The 13,433-nt window shown below is 43.0% G+C and overlaps 1 protein-coding gene across 1 annotated transcript; it reads left to right on the forward strand.

Annotated features, from left to right (window-relative positions):
• Positions 1-2,352: 2,352 nt before the first annotated feature.
• IL26 (interleukin 26) lies at positions 2,353-8,849 on the forward strand. Its single transcript, XM_063324805.1, has 5 exons — positions 2,353-2,523; positions 2,901-2,957; positions 4,413-4,544; positions 8,613-8,678; positions 8,763-8,849. The coding sequence occupies exons 1-5, from the start codon at positions 2,353-2,355 to the stop codon at positions 8,847-8,849; spliced, it is 513 nt and encodes a 170-aa protein (XP_063180875.1).
• The last annotated feature ends 4,584 nt before the right edge of the window (positions 8,850-13,433 follow it).

Here is a 13,433-nt window from a genome sequence, read left to right on the forward strand (position 1 = left end):
GCAAGATCAGAACTTTCAGAGATGTTGCAAATTATTGATTTTCTTGTGAGAAGCTATTACAGACTGGCTACATGACACATTTATTCCATTTAGAGGAAAATCGTTGACCAGGGAGTACCAGATGTTGGGGAACCCAAGGCAGTTTTGCATTCTGACTCTACTCTTGCTATCACCCAAAACCCTCTTCTAGGAACAAACTAGGAATATGTGGCTGATCTGCTGGCCACATACCTTGTATTCTGAGGTTTAGTCCAACTCATCTGGCAAGCCTGACAACATTTAGAGAATTTAAATACAGACCACAGTTCAAATGAGCACTAAAATGCACATAGGGCCTCAGGTCTCCATCATCTCCACTTTCCAAAAGTCTAAGCTGTCCTCCCCTTGTTGATCCTCTTTTTCTCTGGACCCCATCAGCACTTCAGTGCTGGTAAAGCTACCGGGATGTATGGATGGTCCTGTGGTAAAATGCATCTCCCAGAGCTGTTACAGGTGGATGTGAGTCCAGCTTGGCCTGGTGTCTGCATGCATGTTTGTTTGTGTAAATGGCCATTTACAGTGGGATTAAGGCTGTATGAATTTGTTATCTAGCTCGTCTCACCCTTCTTTCTCCCAAAGACAGCTCATGCCCTTGGCATGGGCGCACTAGAGGGGCATACAGCTCTTCCACTGGCTCTGGCAACTCAAGGTTCCTTTAAGTGGTATCAGCTGTGGCTTAAATAATTTTCTCTGATCTGTTTAAACCTTTCCGTGTTGCTCTTTTGAAACATTAACGGAGTAAAAAACTCTGTCCTGGGTGAGCATTTCAAGAGCTTGCTTTTATTTCCAACAAAAATGGTATCTCAGTAGGCTAAAGTGTTGCTATGCTGGACCAAAAACTGCTTTCTGCCTCTTCTTGCATACACCTCAACCAGTCTCAGGGGTCTTGACATTTGACTTACATCCATCTTAACAGCCTCACATTGCTGGTGTCACTTCAGCCTTTCTAAGTCTATCGTTGGTGTGATGTTCCTTGCATGTCTGGAGTGGTACCTGAGAAACCCTCATTAGGGTTAAGGACAGGCTGAGAGAGTTGGGGAGTCCAGGGAGACCTTATTGCAGCCTTTCAGTATGTAAAGGGGGACTACACAAAAGATGGGGACAAACTTTTTAGTAGGGCCTGTTGCAATAGAACAAGGACTAATGGCCTTAAACCAAAAGAGGGTAGATTTAGACTAGATATAAGGAAGAAACTTGTTACAATGAGGGTGGTAAAACACTAGAACAGGTTGCCCAGAGAGGTGGTAGATGCCCCATCCCTGGAAACATTCAAGATCAGGTTGGACGGGGCTCTGAGCGACCTGATCTAGTTGAAGAAGCCCCTGATCATTGCAAGGGGGTTGTACTAGGTCCCTTCCAACTCAAACTATTCTATGATTCTGTGATTCTATGATTTGGCTGTCTCAGAAACAGGACAGAGACATAGACTACCCAATCTCTGTTTGAGCAACTCTGTGGAAGAGTGACCATCTGGCTCTATGGTTTTACTTTTTTCCACCTCCACAGTGGGTGTACCGAGACCTTGCACATTATTTCTGCTCATGAGGCAACTTGATAGCTAGGCATGCCCCAGTCCTTGGACAGAGCCATGCCTGGAGCCCTCCCTTTCACACTAAACAGCCTGCTGCTTCTACTGCAGTAGATCCTGCACTGGCAAAAGACTAGTTACAGAGATTAAACCAGGCAGCAAACTCCTTTGCTACTAGTTGCTGTAACCCTGAAACAAAACACTTCTCAAAGACGGGACAGTGAAGTTTTAAAGGCAGTGCAGTCCAGCTTCCTTATAGATAACTGATTTTCTAATGCTTCTAAATGCTTCTTAGGGTAAATTAGCAAAGATTTTTTTCTCTCCAGGCTATTACCTTTCAGAAAAGTGCTGCCATAAGATTTTGTGGAAAAATAAAAAAAAATTTCACACATTTGGTATACTTTGTTGCGAAACCAAACTAACCACCTCAACTACTTTTTCCTCACTTGACCACCACTTAAATGAAAGAAGACTTCTCACATGAGAGGGAAGTTCTTCTTTCTGGGAAACCTTGACCCTGCTGCCAGTAAATATGGAGATATAGTTTAGAAAAACGTCACAGATGATTGTGGTCAAATTTGTTGAAAGTGGAGCAAGATGTATAAAAAAGCACAGCAACAATACTGATCAGCCAGCACACGAGCAATAGGTTATCTACGTGAGCATCTCGGTGCAGAAGCTGCTTTGAGGGTTAACAAAATTAGGTTAACCTCTGTCATCTAACCAGTCTTGCCGTATCACATACGCTGCTGTGACTGTAGAGGCACGAAGATTTGGGAGCGAAGATGAAAGTATATTCTATTTTCAGATCTGGGCGTTTTTTAGTTCTGCTTTGTCTTTTCGCTGTGGAAGGCAAAAAGTCACCTACAGGAAAGCATACCTGCCGAAAAGGACTCCTCTCCCAAGTGACAGAGAACCTGTATATCAAGGCAACTAGTTTAAAATCATCTGTTCCCGTAAGTTGATCCCACTAGTTGAAAAGTTTATTTTATTTATAGATTTTTCTTTACCGGCTTCATTACTGAGTACCCGGAAACTTTAGTAATCCGAACGATCTCTACAGTCCTGAGAGACAGGGTAATGCTGCTACTCCTTTTGTAAAGACGGGAAAAAAGAAGCATAGAGAAGCGGGATGAGTTTGCCAAGGACTTTGCCATGGAAGAAGTTTGTAGCTAGGTTTGTAGCAACAGATTTGCTGAGTCCTCATCCTACACCTGAATAAGATGATGACGATGATGATTATTATTACTACTAAGTTTGGTACAAACCAGACTTAAAACTGTCTCCCTTCCTCTGCTTAGGTTAATTAATACTACCACATTGTATTTTACAGAAGGATCTCATCAAGAACACAAGACTGCTTAAAAAGACAACAAAAAAGCTGTTTATGGTAAGATTTATACTACTGATTTTCCATTTTCTTTGATTTTACTTTGGTCATTAGAGATAAGAATGTGTGATCAAAAGGAATGACAGCCAACACAAAAATCACTTGTGTTTAATTGGGAAGGACATTATATTTATGAGAGCCTTATGTTTAACGAAGTCCTTTGCTTAGAGGAAGAGTGTTTTTTCTGCCCCATAGAAACGGTTTTTCCCCTGGGAGATGAGGGGAGAGCTGAGCATGGTACATGGGGAAAGAGGTGGATTTGGAAAGCCTGGCTGGAGGCACTTCTCACTAGGTGGTTACAGTGGTGCTCTTCCAGGAGACTTGGGGTAAAGGTGTTTGCCGTGTTGGGGAGGAGGGTGCTTGTGGTAGCACTTGCTCCTCCTGTGAGCATCTGGCTGCGTGCGATCCTCCCCAGCAATGCTTTCAGGCACTAGCCCATTCACATGAGGGCCAGGGCCACAGCCACCATCCTGGCAGATGAGGCACCGCAGATAGCCCATAGTTGTGTCGATAGGGATGCTGCAGAGCAGATGGGACACCCGAGGAGCTGCTTTGGGCTTTGACCACTGCAAGTGCACTGGAAAAGGGAGATCAGAGTTCCCCAGTGCAATTCGGCATGGGAGTGAGACACTAAATTTGGGGTGCCTATTTGTGAGTGACTACAAGTGTGTGAGATATTTTAGTTTCCTTAACACAGAGATCTGGTCAGCTGGGCAAACCGAGTCAGTTTATCTTTAAGTAGGGCACGGGCCTTTGAACTACCCTGGATCTCATTGATTACCTTGGGAGTGAAGGATCCTCCCTTGCCTGTGGGACCTACGCATGGACACCTGCATTTGGGTGGGTTAATCTGCCGCTGCATTACCCTTCTGCTGGGAATTTCACACCTGATACTTTGTTCCATTGCCTAAAAATAAGCATATAGCCATTTGAAATACCTTTGGGTGTCCAAGAGATCCCACAGGCCAGGCAGATATGACACAGGATGTACAGGATGGCCTGGTCTCTTCTGGAGCAGCTCTTGGGGACAGGTGGGATACCCTACAGCATCTCAAATGGTATGGGACATGGATGTGGAGGAATGGAAAAATTATACACACAATGACTCCCACAATTTGGTCAAGGTGGTCTGACTTAACTCCCCAATTTATCTTCCATTTATTATTTGTGTGTTAAATAGGTTTGTTGCTGTCACTTCTGTTCATGGTTGGTCTTACCAATAGTCCTTTGGCTGTCAGCACAGCATCCTCCTGCCTTTCCTTCAGAAATCACAGGGGTACACTGAGCTGCTTAAAAAAAAAAAGGAAGCAATCCAATGGGATACTAAAATTGATGAATTTTTTTTTATTGATTGTATGCTTTCTAAACACGCATACTTTTACAAGGCTGAAGCTTTAGGCTGAAGTTCACTGGTGAGGTTTTCATTTGACAACTCTATACCTGCTTTGTTTTCAGACAAACTGCGGTGTTCGAGATCAGCTCCTCTCCTTCTATGTGAAAAATGTTTTCAGTCATCTTGGAGTAGGAAGTGACAAGTTGTACATAATTAGTGCCTTCCAGGTCCTGCAAGCGAACATGAACGCCTGCGTGAGTATATTCCTGAGACCCAAACTAACTTTGTCCAGCTGAAAGGATAGGAAAGGGCTCCATCTCAGTTTTTCAGCAGATAGAGAGGGTGATTCAGAGCTATGGTGTGTCCCATATGTCTCCCACATGGGAGAAGTCCCACACGACTTCTCGAGGGCTTCCCCGCTGGGGCTGGGGAAGTTTAACACTGCTCATTTCCTCCCAGAGTGAGCTTGCGGGGAGCGGACAAGGTGGTGGAGACACCATGGAGACAAGCCACTTCCCTGCTGATGATGTCGCCTTCTGCTGCCCTCTCAGCACCAAAGCTGCAAAGAGACAGGGTAATCACAGGGAGAAATGTGGCTCTTTACAGTTCTGCGGTGTAGTGCTGGTCACGCTTTCCTTCTTCAGCAGCATACCTACTGGACGTGTGTAATCCTTACTCTCTTGTCGTCTCTACTCCACCATACTGAGTTTTGAAAGAGCCAGGGGTGTCTCATGAGTAAGCAGAAACTGCAATTATAAAGCACATTGGGGCAGTTTCCATGTGTTGGCTATGCCCTCAGTCAGAGCAGCTGGTCAGGGAATGATGCTACCGACAAAATGTCCCTAGAGTGGATCCAGCTGTCCCAAGGGAGGAGGACCTTTTACCAACACCATATCATCATCCCACCCTGTAAATAGCTACAAGACAGCAGTAAAAGCACACTTTTGCCCATGCAAATATGCATACTAACATACTATGATGCTAAGATGACACTGTCACTTGGGAGTAATTTCTCTTCTTCTCTTATTTTTAAGGGTAGATGAATAAGAACACGGCATGCCTTAAAACTTTATGTCCTATGGCTATTTTTTTCCCCCTCCCTTAAACCTGCAACCCTCACAAGTCCCAGTGTCCCAAAAAGTGGAGAACGACTTAGGGTGAAATATAGCCGTAGACATCCAGTCTATAGTAATTTTAAAAAGTGAGGGCAGTAGGAGCAGCCAATGAAATGCTGATGAATTAAAACTTTGTCTAATCTGAATTGTATGGTAGCATGAAAGAAAAGGACGTTGGTTCTACATGAACACAAATATTTGTAATGGAAAAATAAGCAGCTTCAGAGATCTCTTTGCAGAGTTATAGCTCAGAACACAACTGGAATACCTGTAAAATTATTTGTAGAAAGATTCAAATCTCAATGGGAGAAATCTCCACCAGCTTTCAGGTTCTCATTTGAAACCATGCTAAACAGTTGCAATTACAGTCATTATTCACAGCGTTCAACACACTACTGTGGTTATCTGTGTCTGTCAAAATTCCAAGTATTGTATGCTATAATATATTTACAGAGATTTCATTCTTTTCTGGAAAAGCAATTACACCCTATACAAGTGCCAGTACACGCTGAAGAGTTCAGACTGTCAACCGTGACTGAATTCAGAATGTCAGTTACTCTGAAACACCGTCAGTGGCTGGAGTTTGCTATAAAACTAAGTAACACATTTGCTTCTGTGCTGTATGGAGACAAAATACTGCAGATTTCTCAAAGCTCCTACATTCTTTTTCATAATTACTGCCAGTGTTTTACCCAACACAAGTCTGAACATAACAATTTACATTTCTGGATCTTAAAAAATACACATAGGAGAAAAAAGGATTCCTCTGGTAGTAGAAAAACAATAGCTTTATCAGAAATGACAGCTTGTCATGATTTTCTAGGAAACTAACATTTTTTAAAGTATTTGTACTAACTCAAAGCCAACAATACAGAACCATGTGAAAGAATAATAGAAACTGTGAACAGAATGGAAGTAATGGATCCTTTGCTAAGTTTCGTATTTCTCCACCATATTATTCCTCAATAAATTAGTGAACTCGTTCATCCACCTATGTAAGCTCTTTAATTTTCATTACCTAGTTGAGTTATAAGATGTTTATCAGAAGGAATTTCCACCATGGCAACCTACTTATGTAATAAATTTGTTACCTTTCAAGGATAAGGTTCTTTACACAATTGAGGGGAACAGTGGTACCTTTATATACATACCTACCCTATATTCTTTCGTAAACTCAGGCTCTAATTCAGCCAGCTAAAGGCATGCATGATATCTAAAAACCCTAATAACATTTGTCTCCAATCCACTTCCAAGGACTTTGAACTATGTTATTATTATGATTCTCACCCTACTAGTTCTTGGTTTTGTCCAAACAAGGAAACATTAATATTTTCTAATGATTTATGAGCGAGTCCTGTTTTTCAAAAACAAATAGGTACTAAAATCTCTAATCCCTTTTTTGCAGTGAAATGAGGCTCTTTCATTTAGGGTACGACTGCATGGTTAAATAGAAAGACATTTTTCCTTGGATACTGGGAGCACCAACCTGCAACACCATTGGCCTCAACATAAGCCAGTTTACTTGCTCGTTTGCCCCTTTGAGTCAGCAACATTGCCGAGAACAGTATGAAGTTGCTTCCGAGGTTGGACTTACGTTCCTACATTGGTAGCAGATTATTGCAGTTTTTTCTCTTATTTGAGTGGAGTGCGGAAAGGCAATATATTCACTGCAGGATTTTTGATCATTGCTCTCTCATCATAGGCAGAGCTTGTAGACCTCTAGCAGATATTGCAGCATTGCTCGCACTGAGCTGCTTGCTCATTTGTTAACTTGCTCGTTATGCAGGAAGAACAGGGTTTCTAATGTGTATTGATACTCAAGCCAGCATAGTCATTTAAGGTCAATTCTGCTACCGAATGATCTCTGTGGAAATCTGCATCATACAAGCTGACCTTAAAAAAAAAAAAAAAAGGCCCAAGTCAGAAAGAACTGCCCTAGTTAGAAGATTTCTAAAAGTTTACAAATTAGAATTGCTTTGCAAGTTGACTGGAAAGAGAAAATGTTTGTTGCTCCTTTTTAAAATCTCCATGTGAGGTAGAAAGGAGGACTAACCATCCATTTCAGTGGAGTCACCTCTTTTCATATGAGTTGAGGACTTTTGCCTTTTGCCTTTTCAAACACGTTGCCCTTGTTCATAAATTGGAAAACATCAGATTTTCCCATTTTTTCCCTGAAAGAATGATTCTTCCCCTTGGAAAGCCTGGAGAGCTGGGAAGTCAGCAAGCTGTGTTGTTCAGAAAATCAGCAAGGCAGCTCCAAAAAAACCCATCCAAACAAGTTTTGGCCGTCCAGCACTGGTTGGTCTGAGTTGGGTGGTGGGGAGAGGGCCAAGCCTGGAGGCTTCCCTGGTGTTCCCACTGCTGGTGGCCCTCTGGGACAGAGCACCGACCCACTGACACTGTCAGCCATGCCCCAGCTGGCTGGGCTAAACCTGGGGTGCAGCCTTTGGGTCCTGTAGGATGAACTGGTTGACTCTTTCCTTCCTAAAACCAGCTTCCAACTCAAATCTAGTAGTGATAACACAGTCCTGTGTCTCTGATATTACAGCAAAGGTAGAGGGACGCCAGAACTTGCAAGTAAGACAATGTTGACTGGTTTGGGTGGGATACCTGGGAGCTGGGTAGGGTCTTGCGGGCAAAACTCCCAGTGACGTTAATGGAAAATTTAGCTTGACAAAAGAGTGTAGGATTAGCCTGTAACTAGCCAGACAGTAGAAGAATGGACAGGAAAAAAGGGGGAAGCATAAATCAACTTTATAAACATATTTGAAGGGTTTGCAAAGGTGTGCAAAATTGCCCTCTGCACTTTGCAAAGGTCTTTGACCCGTACCCTTGCCTCCTCTGAAGGTTCAAAGTTAAAGAGCCTTGAATCTTAGAGCTACAAAAGCTGTAACTGCAACAGCTGATCCCTCAGATAAGTAGAGATATTTGAGATAAAGATACCTGAGATAAGTAGAAAGTGTTTAGTAAGACTTAGTGATACCTATTACAATTTTTTTGTGCTGTGAACATAACTTGCCAGGAAGCACACAGGTGAAATAACACATTTGTAGTAGCAGGAGATGCTCAAACGATGCTGAGGTCACACATTTTACCAGTAGTCCTATGGTGCCACACTGTGGGTTTGGCTCTTCCTCATCACCATGCCTTTATTATGCCAGCATCTTGGCTGCAACAAGCTCTTTTGGTTTCTTCTCATCCCTTCAGCTTCCATGTGCTCCATCCACAAGGTTAACTTCTGCAGTCAAAAAATTAAAGAAAACATTTCTTAAGGTAAGAGCAGTAGGCCTGGCTCGCAGCTGCAGTGTTCAAGGGCTGTGGGTGGTTTCTTTTCTAACATCTTTATTTTCTCAACAGCTTGGAGAGAAGGGAGTCTACAAAGCCATCCATGAGCTGGATATTCTCCTTCCCTGGATTCAGGCCTACATACAAACCATTGTATGAAGAACAAGGAAGCGACAGACAACATGTCACTTCTATGCTACGGACAGATCCTTACCCAAAAGGCCTGAAAATCAACAGAGAGCCGGACATACAATGGGCCTGGCAATCACTCCGTACCACAGAAGGAGAGCCTCTGTAATACAGTGGCATAAAGAGGGATTTTCAAGAGCTTTCACGGTTGGCCTGGCATAGCAGCTGTCCTGCAGTACGAGAGCAGCCTCCAGAACAGTTACTGCATGAGGTACTTCTCCTTCTGCCTGCCTGCCAGCTGCCTCACAGGCAGTCCCTGGTCTGCATGAGCGAAACTTGAAATCTGCTACTGTGTGGATGAGACACAATGTCGCATGTGCCATGGGCACAACCTAGCCATGCCTTGTGCCTTGTGCCTTGTGCCACCCCATGTGATTACGACTCAAAGCAACAAGGACCACTTTTGAAAATCCCTACCCTAAGCTATACTTTTTTTTTTTGTTATAGCTATATAACAAAATATACAGCATACACAAGCTGTTCTACATATCAATAAGAAAATTAATTATATACTGCTTATCATTATTATTAATTTAAGCTAATAATTGATCCTGAATAAACATATTCCAGTTAATGTCAAAGATTTGGTCTATGACTCATGCATGACCTTCAGGTGCCACATGCTCTACATGAGATCACACAATTCAGAAAACAATAAATGGATTGCCTCTGACTAGGATTGCAAGACAGTTTGAGAAAGATTTATGGGAAGTTGGGAAGTTTACTCAAATGATGGTAGTGATTTCCAAAATACCTTCCATTTAGTGCAGAAGGAAGATGGAGTTCTGGTTTTCTCAGAGTTTTGAAGTTTTACCAAAAGAAACTATCTAGGTGATGAAAATATTCTCAATCTGTGTGTTTGCACTTCTGTGGGGGTGAGATTCTTGAAAATTTCAGATCTCATAGTGTTAGTATATCAGGGGCATTGAATACATCAGTGTGCTGCCACCGAAGAACCTGAGCCAGCTCCTCCTCTGCATCGAGGCCTTCTGCAGCCCAGAGGTGGTGGCTGGTCTCTGAGAGGTGATCTTTTGATTCCAGGGTCCAACTAATGCACTCTCTGAACAGGCTATGGTCAGTGCACCTCCATTTTTTTTCCTTCAGGGACCACTCAGAAACTCTCTGGAGTCCCTGCGCAGGTGGTAGCTAGAGCAGTAGGAGGCAGCCTAGCTATTCTCAGTCTTGAACTCATTAAAAGCCCAGCACTGCTGCTAGAGGGCGGTTGATCATCATCCAGCTGAGTCGTTAGTGGCTGGTGAAGGTTGAGGAGAGAAGAACACCATCTCTTCTTTAAACATGCAAATCACTGGCCAGCATCCTGGAAGGGAGAAAGCACGAAGCATATGAATGAATCCAGCTTGTGACCTGTGTCTGTTGGTAACAGAGCTACGTGCCAGCCCATACTCCAGCAGCTCCTTACAACCTCTCTCTGCCCACAAACTGTGTGTGGCTTGTCCTTTCTGATGCCCCAGAGACCCGGGGCAAGGCTGGCTTTCTCTTCCAGCTTTTTCCATAGTTTTACAACACACTGCATCGGCACTGATGACTTGAGTCAAAAGCCAAAGAAAAGCAATAATAAATTGCAATGTGCAAGTTACTTATTAGCACCCTCTGCTTCATTAAAAAAAAAGGAAGGATGCCATCATTTTGGGAACCTGACAAAGCATTCAGCAAATCTCGGTGACAGCAGCTTCTGATGACAACACACTGTTTTTAAGCATTGGTGATTTATATAACAAAGGATCTCAGACAGATGCAAAGGCTTATCTTCAAAGAGAACACAAGGCAATCTCTTTATACTTAACATTTAATACGAAGAACAGTGGAATAAAGGTATGAGCCTTTCAGCACAAGAAATGACCTGTCATATCATTGGCTTTTTTGCTTTGTATTCTAGCAATTAACATCACGGAATTATATTAGTTACATGTTGACATATAGGACCTTTTTCTGTTAAACTACAATGGTGGGTGCTCTTGGGAAATACCACTGACTGACTAGGGTGCCGGGACAGCAATAACAGCGTGCACTTTGTGTGCTCAGTGTATTCCAGAGGTCGGCACTCGGTGCTTTTGCAGGAGCCTCTTGATGTCCCTGTGTTGACTTTAGTCATGACTTATGAAACAACCCAGTTCAGAGGAGCAGACTAGGTGTGCCTGTTAAAGCATTAGCATAAATACTGGAGATGTTTTAGCCTAACACTTATGTAAAGAACTATTCATAGAATTGTATAATGGTTAGAGTTGGAAGGGACCTTAATGATCATCTAGTTCCAACCCCCCTGCCACGGGCAGGGACACCTCCCACTAGACCAGGATGCTCAAAGCCTGTCCTGCCCAACCTGGCCAACACCAGCTTGCAGGGTCAGAGCAAATGTCTAAGAAATACAAGGGGATTGCAACTCAAAATACATTTTTTTCAATTAAAACCAAAATGATTAATTAGAGGGACAGGGGCAAAGGTGGTACGTTTAACGTTGTGGTCTTTTTCGTATGTGGTAGTTTCTGTTTGCTGAGCATTTTCTTCTGTTACCAAGATTTCACCTGATTACGTATATCCAACAGGTTTGGTAAAAAGAAGAGCTGACTCAAAGCGCTCTTAAAGGAGGAAAAAATCCACCAGTGTTTGCCATGGACAATTCTCAGGTAAATTCCGCTTCTCGTTACCCTTCCAAAGATGGAAAATCAGTTATGCAGACAAAAGGAAATACGATACATGAATAAACAAATGTTGCCCCCCACATAACTACTCAGATGGTGACTGGGAGCTTCCCTGTGCAGAGTTTATATTTTCAACCTGTATCATTTTCACGTCGTCTTTGATCTTCAGCTTCCTTAGCCATTGACGTGAAGGACAGAGCTTGTGAATAGACTGCCCAGGTGACTGTGGTAGGAGTAAAAGAGAAGAGTGAGAATACTTTGTAAGATAAATTCAGTTGCAAACTGTCCTATAATAACTAGTCAGTAAATATTTCTCACCCCCTCCCGCCAAAAAACACTGTCTAACAACAAACCCACAAAAACCAACCATAAAAGGACACAACCAGTGAGGAATATATCGTCTGCTAAAATTGTTCCTCAAACCGTGGCACTATAAATTTAAACCTGTTCGTTGTGAAGGATAACAGATAAGCCTGACAAAAAAATGTTCTTATGCATATACTTTCTTAGTCTGGGAGACAGCAAACCTAATGTGCCATCCTACATAGTGATTTTAAATTTGACAGGGACCTGCCAATCCAGAACATATATGGAGTAACATATAAAAGGTGCAGGAAAGGTGAGGCAAGCTGCCTCATACACCTTACTCCAGAGGAACACTTGCTCCATCTGAATGCCTTGCATGTTTAGCAATGAGACACAGATTTACTCCTCTATTTTATTAATAATGTTACATTACGTTATTTAATTATTCGTTATTTTATTACTGGAGGGAGTTGCAGTATATGATACACCAGGTTTTGTTGCACTATCTTACCAGGCAACTGTATTTTATTTGAGCAAAATATATTACGAAACAAACGAAATCTGAACACAGCATTCCTGGCTCTGAGGAATCACCTCCAAATAATTTAGATCTCACTGATTTTCCTTTTTTTGGAATGCTTTTCTTACACAGTAGGATGACACCTAGGAGGCTAACGAAACCAAAACGCAGTCCTAACTCTCTCTTTTAGATTTCATGAAGCCGGTTGTTGCCAAAATAGTGCATCCAGGGAGAAGAAGGAGGGAAAGCCGGCACAGCACCTTAATTGCCCAGAGGCTGCAGAGGCAGATCAAGGCAGGCACTGGATCCCACCACCCGAGAGGGAAGGACCCATCCTGGTCACATGTGGCTGAAGCAGGACCCTGAAGGTTTCCTGGGGTGTGATGCTCCTTCCAGGGTGAGCTGGGCAGCAGGGGGACATGAGAAAAGGTAGGTGTAACTGGCTGAGAGTACATTCACGTGTTCACCCCTAGGAGCACAACTCTGTTGTTTCAAGCATTTGCCCTGCAGACGAACAACTGCATCGAAGTCCCACCATCCTGTGGAGTCAATATTCAACATCAGCTTGCAGGGTCAGGGCCAATGTTTAACTAATACAAGGGGGCTGCAACTCAAAATACATTTTTTTCAATTAAAACCAAGATGATTAATTAAAGGGACAGTGGTGTCCTTTTTCGTGGATTTGTTAACACAGCTCATCTGTTTGTTTGTCAGGTTTAGGTTTGCTCTTTGTTTTAATGTTTTTTGTCCAAACTCTGATGTATGGAATAGAAAGCTGACCATAGGCGTGGCCTCACCAGCCTTCATCACACGTTATTGTCCAGTCCTCGCCACTGGCAGGGAGCAGTAGCCGGGATCTGAGGGCTCAGAGCAGGGCCCCCGTGGCTGCAGGAGCAGGAGGGGGTGATGCTTCTCAGGCATAGAAGGGAGCCAGTGGCACCTGCAAACAGAAAAACTTCCACGTTTAGTTCAGAAGATCCATGGGCAACATTTTCAGGTGAATCATGTTACTGAAGATTTTTCTTGTGGAATTTTTGCTGAGCTACCACATCCAGTCAGTAGGATTTT

This window comes from Chroicocephalus ridibundus, chromosome 1 (assembly GCF_963924245.1).
Source record: "Chroicocephalus ridibundus chromosome 1, bChrRid1.1, whole genome shotgun sequence".
Taxonomy (NCBI): domain Eukaryota; kingdom Metazoa; phylum Chordata; class Aves; order Charadriiformes; family Laridae; genus Chroicocephalus; species Chroicocephalus ridibundus.

What these genes read in the sequence shown, in the direction of transcription:
- IL26 (XM_063324805.1), top strand. Translation starts at nt 2,353, where the DNA reads ATGAAAGTATATTCTATTTTCAGATCTGGGCGTTTTTTAGTTCTGCTT. An exon ending in GTTTAAAATCATCTGTTCCC is followed by an intron (nt 2,524 to 2,900) that starts GTAAGTTGATCC and finishes TGTATTTTACAG; the next exon opens with AAGGATCTCATCAAGAACAC. An exon ending in AAGCGAACATGAACGCCTGC is followed by an intron (nt 4,545 to 8,612) that starts GTGAGTATATTC and finishes TCATCCCTTCAG; the next exon opens with CTTCCATGTGCTCCATCCAC.